The following is an 11,089-nucleotide window of genomic DNA, read 5'->3' as shown; positions in this document are numbered from 1 at the left end:
ATACAATAATTATCAAAACATATTCATTTTGGTTACCATAGGTCATGGAGATGTCTGTGATTCCCATTTAACCACATGATCTCTCTATGAATGGCTGTGACATACGATCATAGAAAATAATAAAAAGAAATCATTCTAACATTGTTAATTACATTGTTAAAACAGCATTTTATTTGGGAGACACTAAACAATGTTTATGACATGTAAGGACGCAAAAGTTTCAAGCCTATGGCTTCGGACTTGACTCGACTTGTCCGGCCTTGACTTGAGACTGGACTCTTGCAAAACACTGCTCCCACCTCCGCTAATCCCACAATAAAATACAGACAACTGTGATGCGGTAGTTCGGCTCACCGTAAAGGGAAGGGGGTGTGCGTGAGTCGGAAGGTGCTTGTCACTGCCGTCCTTCTACAGACGAGAAAAGCCAGCATTTTTAAAAAACTTTATTTGAATTCACAAACATTAGGGTCGGCTAGAATCAACAACAATTCAAATGCAACCATTTTCGTGCCCTGCTGAATGAATGAATGAACTTGACTGCCAAGATGATGGATTTTATACCAAAGCTCAACAGAAGTTGATCAGACTTTTACAACAAAGTAACAGAGCTTTTCCTTGAAAAGTACAGGAGGCATTACACTGCATCTACAAATAAAAGCTAAGACCACAAATATTTTTTGTTTACAAAACAATATTAAAGGGGACTAGGAAGTATTTGAAAACAAAATGTTTAACAGAAATAAATTATTCTATTTTCTTTCCTTGTTATCCTCCTAATGAGCAATCTGTATTAACATAAAAAAAACTAAACATCAGTCGGTGCCTCACCAGCCATGAACCTCATCGCACGTCACTGGGTCGTAGTGTCCATAACACTTGAGATTACAATATTAAAATGTGAAATCAGAAAAAAGCGAGACGGGATGACAAAATAAAAAATAACTGACACTTTATCTTCTGAATAAGACGAAAGTTAAACAAGAGTTAAAGCAAATCTCTAAATCCAATTGATCATAGCCAGACAGCATAGAAACTATTTATTTAATTGTTATTAAGTAACATTTGAATATCCGTTTGAAGTCTAATCGGCCGTGGTCAGTTCTTTTCTTCAGTCATCTGCCCGTTGATGCGACCAGTCTCCCAACGTTGCCAGAGACCGGACCTCTGACTTCCTGCCCTGTGCACACTCACACTCTGTGGTGATGACAAAGAGTGATTGGAATGGGATGGGTTATTTGACAGAAAAAAGGATCAATATAAGAACCATTTAGATTTCAGTCAGTATTGCAAGAACAAATAAGTTGTATTAGGGAAGCCTTTAAAGTCTGCTGACTTTGCAGTACAGTATTGTACGGCAACTACTACCTTCCTTCCTAGCTCAGTGCATTGATAACATTTGACCTTATCAAGTATAGAGTCGTTTAATCAGTGTTGTTTCCATATATTGTACCATGCTGGTGTTTAAAATTAAAATCAATAAACGAATAAACGTATTGTGTTCCAACAGTATGAATCTCTCCAGACTACGAAAACAGTACACCAGGATATAACACCAACTTCATGTAAAAGTAACACACAACACAAATGGAGCATAGAAGTGTATTTATTTGAAGTGTTTGATATTACCTGAGTTTGTTCAGATTTAAGCTGCTCTGTCTTGCTTGGAGGTGGCCAGACCCGGTCCAGTTTACCTCGGGACGGTTGCTTCCCACCTAGAGATATAGAAAAAGTGGAAACAGAATAACGAGATGTCATTTCGGGTATTTTGTTCGTTTTTTTTTGTTGTTGCAAAAAGCACAGGTTGCGGTTTTGTTAGCTCACGTTCAATTTAGGGTAATTCACGGAGTGTAGAGTGTACCAAAAAGAAAAAGAAAAAAAGATTTGTGCATATATAGGCTGCACCTGTCGGGATGTTTTGCACACAGAACATTTTTTCAAACTTTAGATTAAATAAACAGAACAGCGCGTGTCTCAAAGTTAAACAGTGCCAAACAGTGCGTGTAACATGGCTCGTTAAACAGTAGCCTTCCAGCAAAGTCATTCATCGCCGTCCTCCTCCTCGTCGTCGGAACTAAAACCACTAAATTGAACAGCCTCATAATTCCTTCGTCACACACTTTATCAGTCTCTCTCGTTCGTTGTCGCTCTTTGTGTGACTTTTGTCTCGAGCCATTGGCCATTTAGCTTGCTAAAGCTTTTCATCATGCAGCAGTCCAGCCTTTCGAAACCCATTAGTGAGAGTGGTCCAAACAGAAGCTCTAGTAATTCTACACTTGATCAAATCTTCTTAAGACGTGTCAAAGATTGCTGCATAGGACGTCAAAATGGGACATGAGTTTCCACTTTCCACTCGTCCATGCCACGACTTCCTTAAGATGCTCTGTAAGCGTCATGGGATATGTAGTTTTTAGCCGTGAATTAGCCGCATCACTATACAAGCCGCAGGTTTAAAAACATGAGAAAAACGTAGCAGCTTATACACCGGAAATCACGGTTACGGAAACGGTTATGTGATTTGTAGAAGTACAAGAGATGGAATCGGAGTCATGGTGTGGTCAGTCACAGCAGACAACTATGCTGCGTTCAAGGACCGCTGAACAAAGTGTGAAATCTTAACATTTGACAAAACAATACTATCAGTGAAGCATAAACACGTAAACATGTAAAAATTGTAGCCTTTTCTTAAACAGAAGTACATGTATGCAGTACATTGTATCTGTATTGTCACATATGTATCAATTATTATAAATTGATGGTAAATCTCATGTGTTTTCTGCTGAAAAAAAAACTATTTTCTGTGAAAAAAATACAGTGGTACCTCGGTTGGCGTGTTTTTGCCTTGGCTTGCGTTCGCCGCTTGTTTAGCGTCCAAAAGACCGTCCTGTTTGTCTACAACGCCACCTTGGATCACACGGCCAAGACGAAATGTTGCGATACATGATCCCACAATGCACAGTGGGTCGCGGGCGCCATTTTAGGTTGTTTATTGACGTTGTTGACGTAACGAACACACGGACCGCACAAAAGAGAAAGGCGATGGACAGCACTGAGACAAGGGTGCAAGACTGACGTTTAGGGCTTAAAGAGAAGGCCGTCGTCATTTCAGAGGTATGTAAATGTGAAGGGAGTGGTTCCGTCATCGGCTGCGATGCATACTACTCCGGTTCCCGCGTAAACAGATGGAAGGAGGATGCCCCATGGGATACAATGTGCTCATCTGTGACCATGCATTGGTAGTTTTATAGATTTAATTTGATAAAATAAAAGAAAAATATATATTTTTTTTGAAAAACTAAACTAAAATAAAATAAAATAAAATAAAAAAAAATTTGATGAAATTTAATTACATTTTTATTTAATCAATTAAAATTTATTAGTAATACATAATACAGTGGATCCCTGTGAATCACGGCCCCTAAAGTAGTAAAAAAAATGTTTTTAAAAGTCTTTTTTTCGATGAAAATAGACATTTTTTCGGCAGAAAACACGTCATTCGCTGTAAGTGAATGATAACGTATAAATACGTGATGATACAGGTAACATATACAGCATACACGCACCACTGTTGAAAAAAGCCCATAAATCTTTACATGTTTATGTCTTTATGCTTGATCGATAGTGTTTTTTTTCTCAAGGGTTGAGCTTTCGCACTTTATTCAACGGTCCTTGAAACACACCTTAGTTGCAGTGAGACCCAAAAGTGAAATTTACAATATAGCCTATATAACTTCTACACCGTGACTCCTATTGCATCTGTTCACTGATCATCTTACATTATCATTCATTAGTGGTGAGTACCTATTCATTTATAATTTACAAGGCACAACATGCATAAATTTAGATGTAATTAGATTAGGATAGTTAGATTTTATAATGTGAATTTAATTGTGTTTTATAATGCGTGGGTTTTGACGGCAATCCAAACAACTGCCACCCAGAGCTATAACTGTTTTTATGTCTTCTTCTTGTACTGACGGGATCAAAGTCAGGTTAGCATAGCAATAAACTTTTGGGTGTCACACTATCATGCAATTTTGTGTTATGCTGCATTGCGGTTTATGTGCATTTCCCTCAAAGCATTCCTTAATTGTATCCCTGTTGCAGATAAATACGGTACTGTCACATGTGACTTGCAAGGCCCTTTTCACCTTGAGTCAACCCACACACCATTAGCAGCCTCGGAGGCTAAAAATACGAACAACACACTCCCAGACCGGCTGCACTGTTGTGTCACGTCTCTGAGCTCTCCTGCTGGGCACACGTAAACGAACAACACGCACACTGAAACCATGTCGGTGAACGAAACACCCTGACTGCATGTATTCCACAGTAAGGTGTTTACATGTAAACAATACCTACAAATAACGCCAAGTCACACCGAGGTCCATCGATGTCTTCCTTCTATTTGATGGAGCAATTGCTCCGACTTCCATTCCCTAACAGCTTGTGACAGGGTCTACCCTGGTGGCTGATCCTGTTCCCTGAATAACACACTTAATGCTAACAGAGAAGGTCATTTATCAGTGCGCCAGACGGGGTAAGAAGGTCAAGATGTGTGAAAAAAAAACAAGATCAAAGTGACATTTTTCAGAATATAATACATTTTAGTGCCAAAAAAACCCCACCACCCTCATTATCACCATTTTTTCTGTCAATAAAAAGAAAGCTAGGAAAATGGAGCTAATAAGGACTCCCTCCAGGTAAATCTATATCATGGACGGGAAAATCATGATGTCAGAAGGGTTCAAAGATCTAACTCAGAGGTGCCCAGAGTGTGGCCCGGGGGCTATTTGCGGCCCCGTGGCTGTTTTTTTTATTGGCCCACGGCACACTCTACAACAGATATATACAACATAAAAAAATGGACAAATCAGCAGCAATTTTACAAGAATGAAGTTAAAATATTAAGAGAAAAAGTTGTAATCTAATGACAAAGAGTTGTAATTTGACAAGAATAACGTAATATTATGAGGAAAACAACATCCTTTTAGTAGCAAAAAGACAAGTTTTTTTTTGGTTTAGTTTTAATATTATGACAAACAACCAAAACAATGAATAAAGTTGTAATTTCTGGGAAAATTAGGTTGTGAAAAAAGTTAGAATGTTCCAAGAATAAATGTTGTGGAAATAAAGTCCTAATTACGAGAAGAAGTTATAATATCATGTTAATCAGGTCGTATTGCTGCGAGAAGAAAATGTGCAAATATTATTTAAGAAGAAAGATGAAATATTTGGAAAAAAACACCCCCAAAAAAGGGCCAAAAATATGCTTTTTCACTTGCATCACAAAGCTGCCATGCAGGTTTTTCTTGAAATACATACAACTTCTTAGCATATCTACATGTGTCGCTTTACAAAATATCAAATCTGATGTAATACTGCAATTTCTCTGACTTTGTGGATTATTTCCAGTCTTATTTTGAGTTGTTCGCATAGTTCCTTTTGTGCAAAGTGGTGGCTGTCATTAATTACTACATTCATTTCATTTATCACACATGAGCGGTTGGGCGAGCGTGTTGTGGGTTTGACTGTTTGGTTTCTGTATTTTATCTCCATCATGAAATGTGTGTTATCACGAGGAAGGACTTTCAAGAAGACACCGCAGGGAAGGGTGCCAGCATTGGGCGCAGATCAGTGCAACGGTGGCATACAGTACCCGTACGCTGTACAGTCTCACCTGGTATGACGGCCGATGTCAATAGCAGCTTGTTGCCCTTCTTTGTACTCTGCAGCGTCTCTCCGTACAAAGTGCGTCTTTGTCTGCGCAGCTCGTCCTCTCTTGCTTCAGCCTCCCTGATGTCCTTCTCAACCTCTGGTTGCAGAGCCAGTGATGGACGCAACTTGACGAAAGGATTTTGTTTGATGACGGGCGATTCCTGTGTTGTCTTTTCCTCTTTTGCTGAGCTCACACTTTCCACTGCTGGCGTGGTTACATCAGTACTTATAGATTCAGAACTTCTGTGAAGATGCACATTTTTATCTTGCTTGCCGTACGGAGATAAGCGCAGCCTATCTCGAGATCCTCCAGTTGGACTCTTTGAAGGCAGGTTTTCCCAACTTTTCTGCTTGTCAGAGATTGCAGTTTTATAAATCCTGGAGGAATGTGCTCTGGAAATGGGGCTACTTTTCACGGAAAACATCTCCAAGCTTCGTGTGCGCTCCAGCACTGAGGGATAACCTTGATCGGTCATTGACGCAGAAAGCGGTTTCTTTATCCTGGTTGGCCCTTGTGTGTTATCCTGTTGAAAAGATTCAAACAGTAGTTTGGTCTCCTTTAATTGATGGGCCTCCCCTTTTATATGCTCCTTGGATATTTTTCCAAATCCAGTCATCCCAAGTTCTCGCTGAGCCTTTGGACTCATCTCTTGTGTTGTCTTCTGCTCAGAGAGACGCCAATCATCGTCCTGGCCTGGACATACCTCGGTGGAAAGAGTCTCAAACAGAATGTTGGTATTAAAGGGGATCTCCAGTACATCTGGATCATCGGCCAAGTTTAGAACTCCCCCGGCTCTCTGCAGGTTCTGTTTGCCTTCAGCATCCTGGTGGATTCTCCTTTCCATGGACGTCTCAGTGACAGAGAGGCGGTGACATGTTGATGGCAAAGAAGTCGGCTTGGAAATAGCTTCGTTGAAATAATTTGGAGACCAATCTGCATTCACCCAACTGACACTTGGGCTATCATCGTTGCGCTCCAGCTGTGCAGGTATATTTGCTTGGGCATCTCTGCTTCCATGCCCGTCTTTCTTTTCTTTCTCAATCAGGCTAGTCCTTGTCCTGTCTGACTTGTTGGTGTCAAATTTCATACCATCTTTCTCATTTTCACCAGTCCGATCCCCTGCTTTTGCTGCCAAATAATCCTCTTCAGCCAGAAACTTCTCCCTGTCTTCCATCTCACCTCCAACATCCTTGCAAGCACATACATCTGCCTCCTGGCGTTGCTGCAGCAGTTGCAGACGCTGAAGTAGCTGCTCCCCCTGCTCGATGTCAGAAGTTATTCTCCAACATTCATCTCCCTGATTTACCCTTCCTTCCATATTCTGCTTCTGTTGTAACTGAGGTAATAATGCTTTTCCAAAAGGCTTTTCAGACATTTGTACCCCACAAGTGTCTCTGACACTCTTTACCAAGGAAATATTTGAATTGCTATCCCTTAAATAACGGGTGTTACGATTTTCAACATCGTCACTCGTCCCTGTTTGGCTCTGTGTCTGTGCCCGACTGTTTTCTGCATCAGGTTTTCGGTTGGTTTTCCAGATCTCTGGTGTTGTGTTGCAGCTTTGCGTGTATGTATGTGCTTTGTCTTTTCTTATTAGGCCTCCTACCTTCTCCAAAAGGGCATCATTTTGGAAATTGTCCCCAGTGTTTGAAGATGAGCGACTCAGAAATGTGTCCTTATCAGCTTCCCCCAAGTTTTCCTTTCCTTCACTCAACACATCATCCGGTTGGTCTTGCTCTCTTGTTCCTCCAAATGGATCCTTGAGACTCTGGCCCCCCTTGGATCTTTGGTCTTCAGCATTTGGAGTAGGGTCTTTATACTCCCCTGATATCTGTGCTGCATCTGCTGATACTTCCACAACCTCTCTCTGAGCCATTGACTGCCTCTCACTAGGATGCCAGTGTAATCTGTTGTAATTAGCTTTATCCCCTGTGTCGTCACCTGCCTCGTCTACAGGGGTCACACTGGAATTACAACTCGTTGAATCTTTGTTGCTCCTTGCTGGAAATAGTGGATCCCTATAGGATGGAGGAGTTTGTAGTGGGATAAAGATATGAGCCGCACTGTCATTATCCACCACATTGTTCTCAATCACTGCAGGGGTAGGGGCTTTGGGTTCATCTTGAAGACTCTGCCCAGGTAAAGATGATAAGATGTGGTTTGGCATGTCTGTATTTTCTGTCACAAGCTTGGAATCCATCTTCATCCACAGGCCATCATCATCCTGAGAGGCCGGAGCCTGCCGTCTTTGAATGGATGCGCTGGGCTCCATGATGAGGATCACTCCAAAACAACACTCAAGGATCTACTAGGGTTTAGAGAAGACACAAATGTTAAAAGCCTATATTCGTGCCATTTTTAAAATACGGCTGTTTTGTATGGTTGTGCAATTTTTTACCATTTGCAATCATTCCTTGCGTCATTGCTGATGCTACTCTAACTCCTGCAGACTTCTGGATGATGCTTCAGCGTAGTCATGATGGTGACTCTTTGCATTTTTGTCCCAATAAAACACCTGACAAATACTGGCCATTTAACAACTTTAATATCTATTTTTCCATAACTGGCTGACTAAACATCCTGTTTTCACATCCTGTCTTGGTCGTCGTGTTTTTTTGTTTTTTTTTTAAGTGATGAAAATGTGTTGCAGCACAAAAGCCTGAATATGGAACTGGAACTAATAAATGTGTCAGAGTAGTCACTTTTTCTACGACTGTTGATCCAAAATCAGAGCAGGCGTTTGCTCTCTGAATTAGTTGTATACACAGGAAATGATGTCGTACAAGCCAACCAATCACAGCCTTTAATGGTCTGCGTCGCCACAAAACAAGTTTAGATTTTATTGGACTTGCACGTCATGCGACGCAAGCGAGTTTGAAGGGGGAGGAGCGTATGCTGGCTCCTCAACTCGGGAACATAATCCAAGCTTTACAGGGCATGTTTCCATACACCCTTTGCTATCTGTCTCTGTCGTTGCATGCTTTCAGCATCAGCTTTCTTATACCGTCAAATAATAACACCCCCCTCTTCATCACTTGCTCAGTGGACTGCCGGACAAGAAGTCTTACTCCCCCTTAATCTTAATTCCTTACTTCATTTGCACTTTATTTGATATCATATTAACCGATACCAATATGGGCAGCATTTCACACCTCAAACTACACACCTCAGGTAATGAACACATTATGCTTCTCTTCTCCGATGTCACTGGTTTCATTTTATAAACAAACACTTTTTGTACAAAATAAGATAAATACTGCAATATGCAATACAAGTTCTAGAAAAAAATGCCGTATTTTTTAATAGTCATTAAAAATATAACGACCAATGGAAAATAACATGTTCTCCGACTGTCAACAAGTAAAACGGGTTAGTCTTCGTGAGTTAGTCCCAATTCCGAATAAGAAAGCAGCACATTTTTATGTGTCACTTACTGTGCATCTGTATAAGAATAAAGTCAAGTGCAAAGTATGAAACTGGACTAATACAATCAATTTAATGATAAACTGGGTTCATTCAGCTTGTCTAAAGTCTCTCACATCAAGAATCGCGTCTTCCATGAAGGTAAAAGTAACCTTAAATGTTAATTTATCCTTTTCATTCATCATTTATATGCATTTATGTTGTTTTATGCTTTTATATAAACATATGTTTTATGCTAACATTTTTGAGAGTCAACCGCTGATGACATCTTCCGGTTCGGGTTTTGGTTAGAAGCGAAGCACAAAAGTACATTAAGGACACTGTTGGACTCACGCAGTGTATTAATAACGCGGCAGACGTGTGCTCACTGGAAAACGTTCGTAAACCGAGGCAAAATTTTGGCATACATTTTCAACGTTAACTGAAAAACACGCTAACCGGGGCGGATGCTAACTGAGGTTCCACTGTAATGTAATATTTACAGTATTATATAATAGAAAAAAAAACTTGATAACTTGATTTTTAGTCTGAGCTGTTTATCAAGAATTAAACGTTCAAATGATGTAAAATCGTTTTGCTTGATTTGCATGTGAATTCTTTAGTTTTTAGATGTATCAATTAGATAGAAGAAGATAGGTAACATTTTCTTGAGTGAAGTTCAGTAAACTTTACACCTTTAGCTTGTATTTAGTGTAAAAGTAAACTCTAGGAGGTTTGCGGCGTATGAGATCAGAAGTATTCAAGGAAGACACCAGAGCGTCATAGTCATTGCAGATTGAATGATTACAATCCAAAGGCGAAACTTGGAAATAATTCCAGACTGCAGACGTACTGCAAGCTTGTTGCCCTGTGGAGCACAATGTCATCGCTCGCGCGCCGATATCAGAAGAAAAAAACTATACCAATATGAACTGCCATCTCATTTTTATGCCAATATCGAGCAACAATATCAGCCAGCAGATATTCAACCACAGTGTGATTAGCCTGTGCCCCATCAGTTCCTAGAACTATAATCGTGCAGGGTGCATGTCATGTTCTTTATTCCATGTTCTCCTTGATAGCGATAGTATACCAAAGTAATCCCTTTCACTGAGGTGCAGGTTTAAACCCATGAGTCTATATTTACACCTGCATTGACAAGCTTTATGTCAGCTACGCTGTCGTTGAGGATTATCAGCGCTAGCAGCAACATATCCAGTAACAGGATACATTAATGAGCTTACCCTGTTTATTCCATTCTCTATTCAATGGGGCATCACTTCCTCAATTGTTATGTTGAAGGATTTTTAACAATTCTACAGTATATATGACTTTTTAGTGGAACTAAACCTGCTGTGTATGGCCTCTGTCGTCCAAGTTTTGGCCAGAGACATCTACACTTAAATATTAGATTATTTTAATAGCTGTGACAATATTAAGTCACTGCCAGTCAATCCAAGATGGAATACTGAAACAAATGTAAAAGCATGCTATATTAAAATGGAAAAGACCCACCTGGCTGTAGCGCTGCAGTCATCTAGCACCAACCTCAGTGGAAATATGAATGATCCAGATAATAATGCAGGAGATCTACTTAGCCCATGTGCCTTCTAGTCATGTGAGTCATGTAAGGTGCGCACAAACAAAATCTGACCGGCAGGACTTGATATAGATAGATATTGATGAGCAAACAACACACAGATACACGGAAGTACCGTACAGACACTCCTGATTTTAAGACCAGTTGAAAAATAGTAAGAATTTACAATTTGCACTGCTGGATCTTCTGCAATTTTAATGCAAAGTGATACCGGCTGTTCATCAGCTTATCAAAAGTTTAAGACCACAGCTCAAAAAACCCCTGAAACCCCATTAAAAAACTCATCGCCAACGCGTAGCAAACCATGCACACGGGAGGCGACGAGCGGCTGTGACCAGCTACTCCGGTGAGCGACCTGTTCACATTCAGGG

The 11,089-nt window shown here is 40.3% G+C and overlaps 1 protein-coding gene across 4 annotated transcripts; it reads right to left on the bottom strand.

Moving 5' to 3' along the window:
- Positions 1-428: 428 nt before the first annotated feature.
- Positions 429-10,750, bottom strand: LOC129171728 (uncharacterized). 4 transcript variants are annotated; one of them, XM_054760673.1, is made up of 4 exons: positions 10,634-10,750; positions 5,678-8,021; positions 1,627-1,712; positions 429-1,194 (listed from the first exon to the last, which is right to left on the bottom strand). In XM_054760673.1, the coding sequence occupies exons 2-4, from the start codon at positions 7,986-7,988 to the stop codon at positions 1,096-1,098; spliced, it is 2,496 nt and encodes an 831-aa protein (XP_054616648.1). In that variant the 5' UTR covers positions 7,989-8,021; positions 10,634-10,750; the 3' UTR covers positions 429-1,095. The 4 variants fall into 4 exon arrangements, with proteins under 4 accessions (XP_054616648.1, XP_054616646.1, XP_054616647.1 ...); XM_054760671.1 differs by having other exon boundaries at positions 5,678-8,024; positions 10,634-10,719; XM_054760672.1 differs by lacking the exon at positions 10,634-10,750 and adding an exon at positions 8,115-10,626 and having other exon boundaries at positions 5,678-8,024.
- Between the last annotated feature and the right edge of the window lie 339 nt (positions 10,751-11,089).

This window comes from Dunckerocampus dactyliophorus, chromosome 18 (genome assembly GCF_027744805.1).
Source record: "Dunckerocampus dactyliophorus isolate RoL2022-P2 chromosome 18, RoL_Ddac_1.1, whole genome shotgun sequence".
In the NCBI taxonomy this organism is placed as follows: domain Eukaryota; kingdom Metazoa; phylum Chordata; class Actinopteri; order Syngnathiformes; family Syngnathidae; genus Dunckerocampus; species Dunckerocampus dactyliophorus.
Note: the sequence above shows the minus strand (reverse complement) of the source record. Positions and strands in the feature narration are given on the sequence as shown.

Bases quoted from the DNA above. Each gene is read 5' to 3' on its own strand.
- LOC129171728 (XM_054760673.1), bottom strand. From the start codon at position 7,988: ATGGAGCCCAGCGCATCCATTCAAAGACGGCAGGCTCCGGCCTCTCAG. The intron at 1,713-5,677 runs GTGAGACTGTAC...CTATATCTCTAG, and splicing joins GACATCGGCCGTCATACCAG to GTGGGAAGCAACCGTCCCGA. The intron at 1,195-1,626 runs GTAATATCAAAC...TCATCACCACAG, and splicing joins TTAAATCTGAACAAACTCAG to AGTGTGAGTGTGCACAGGGC.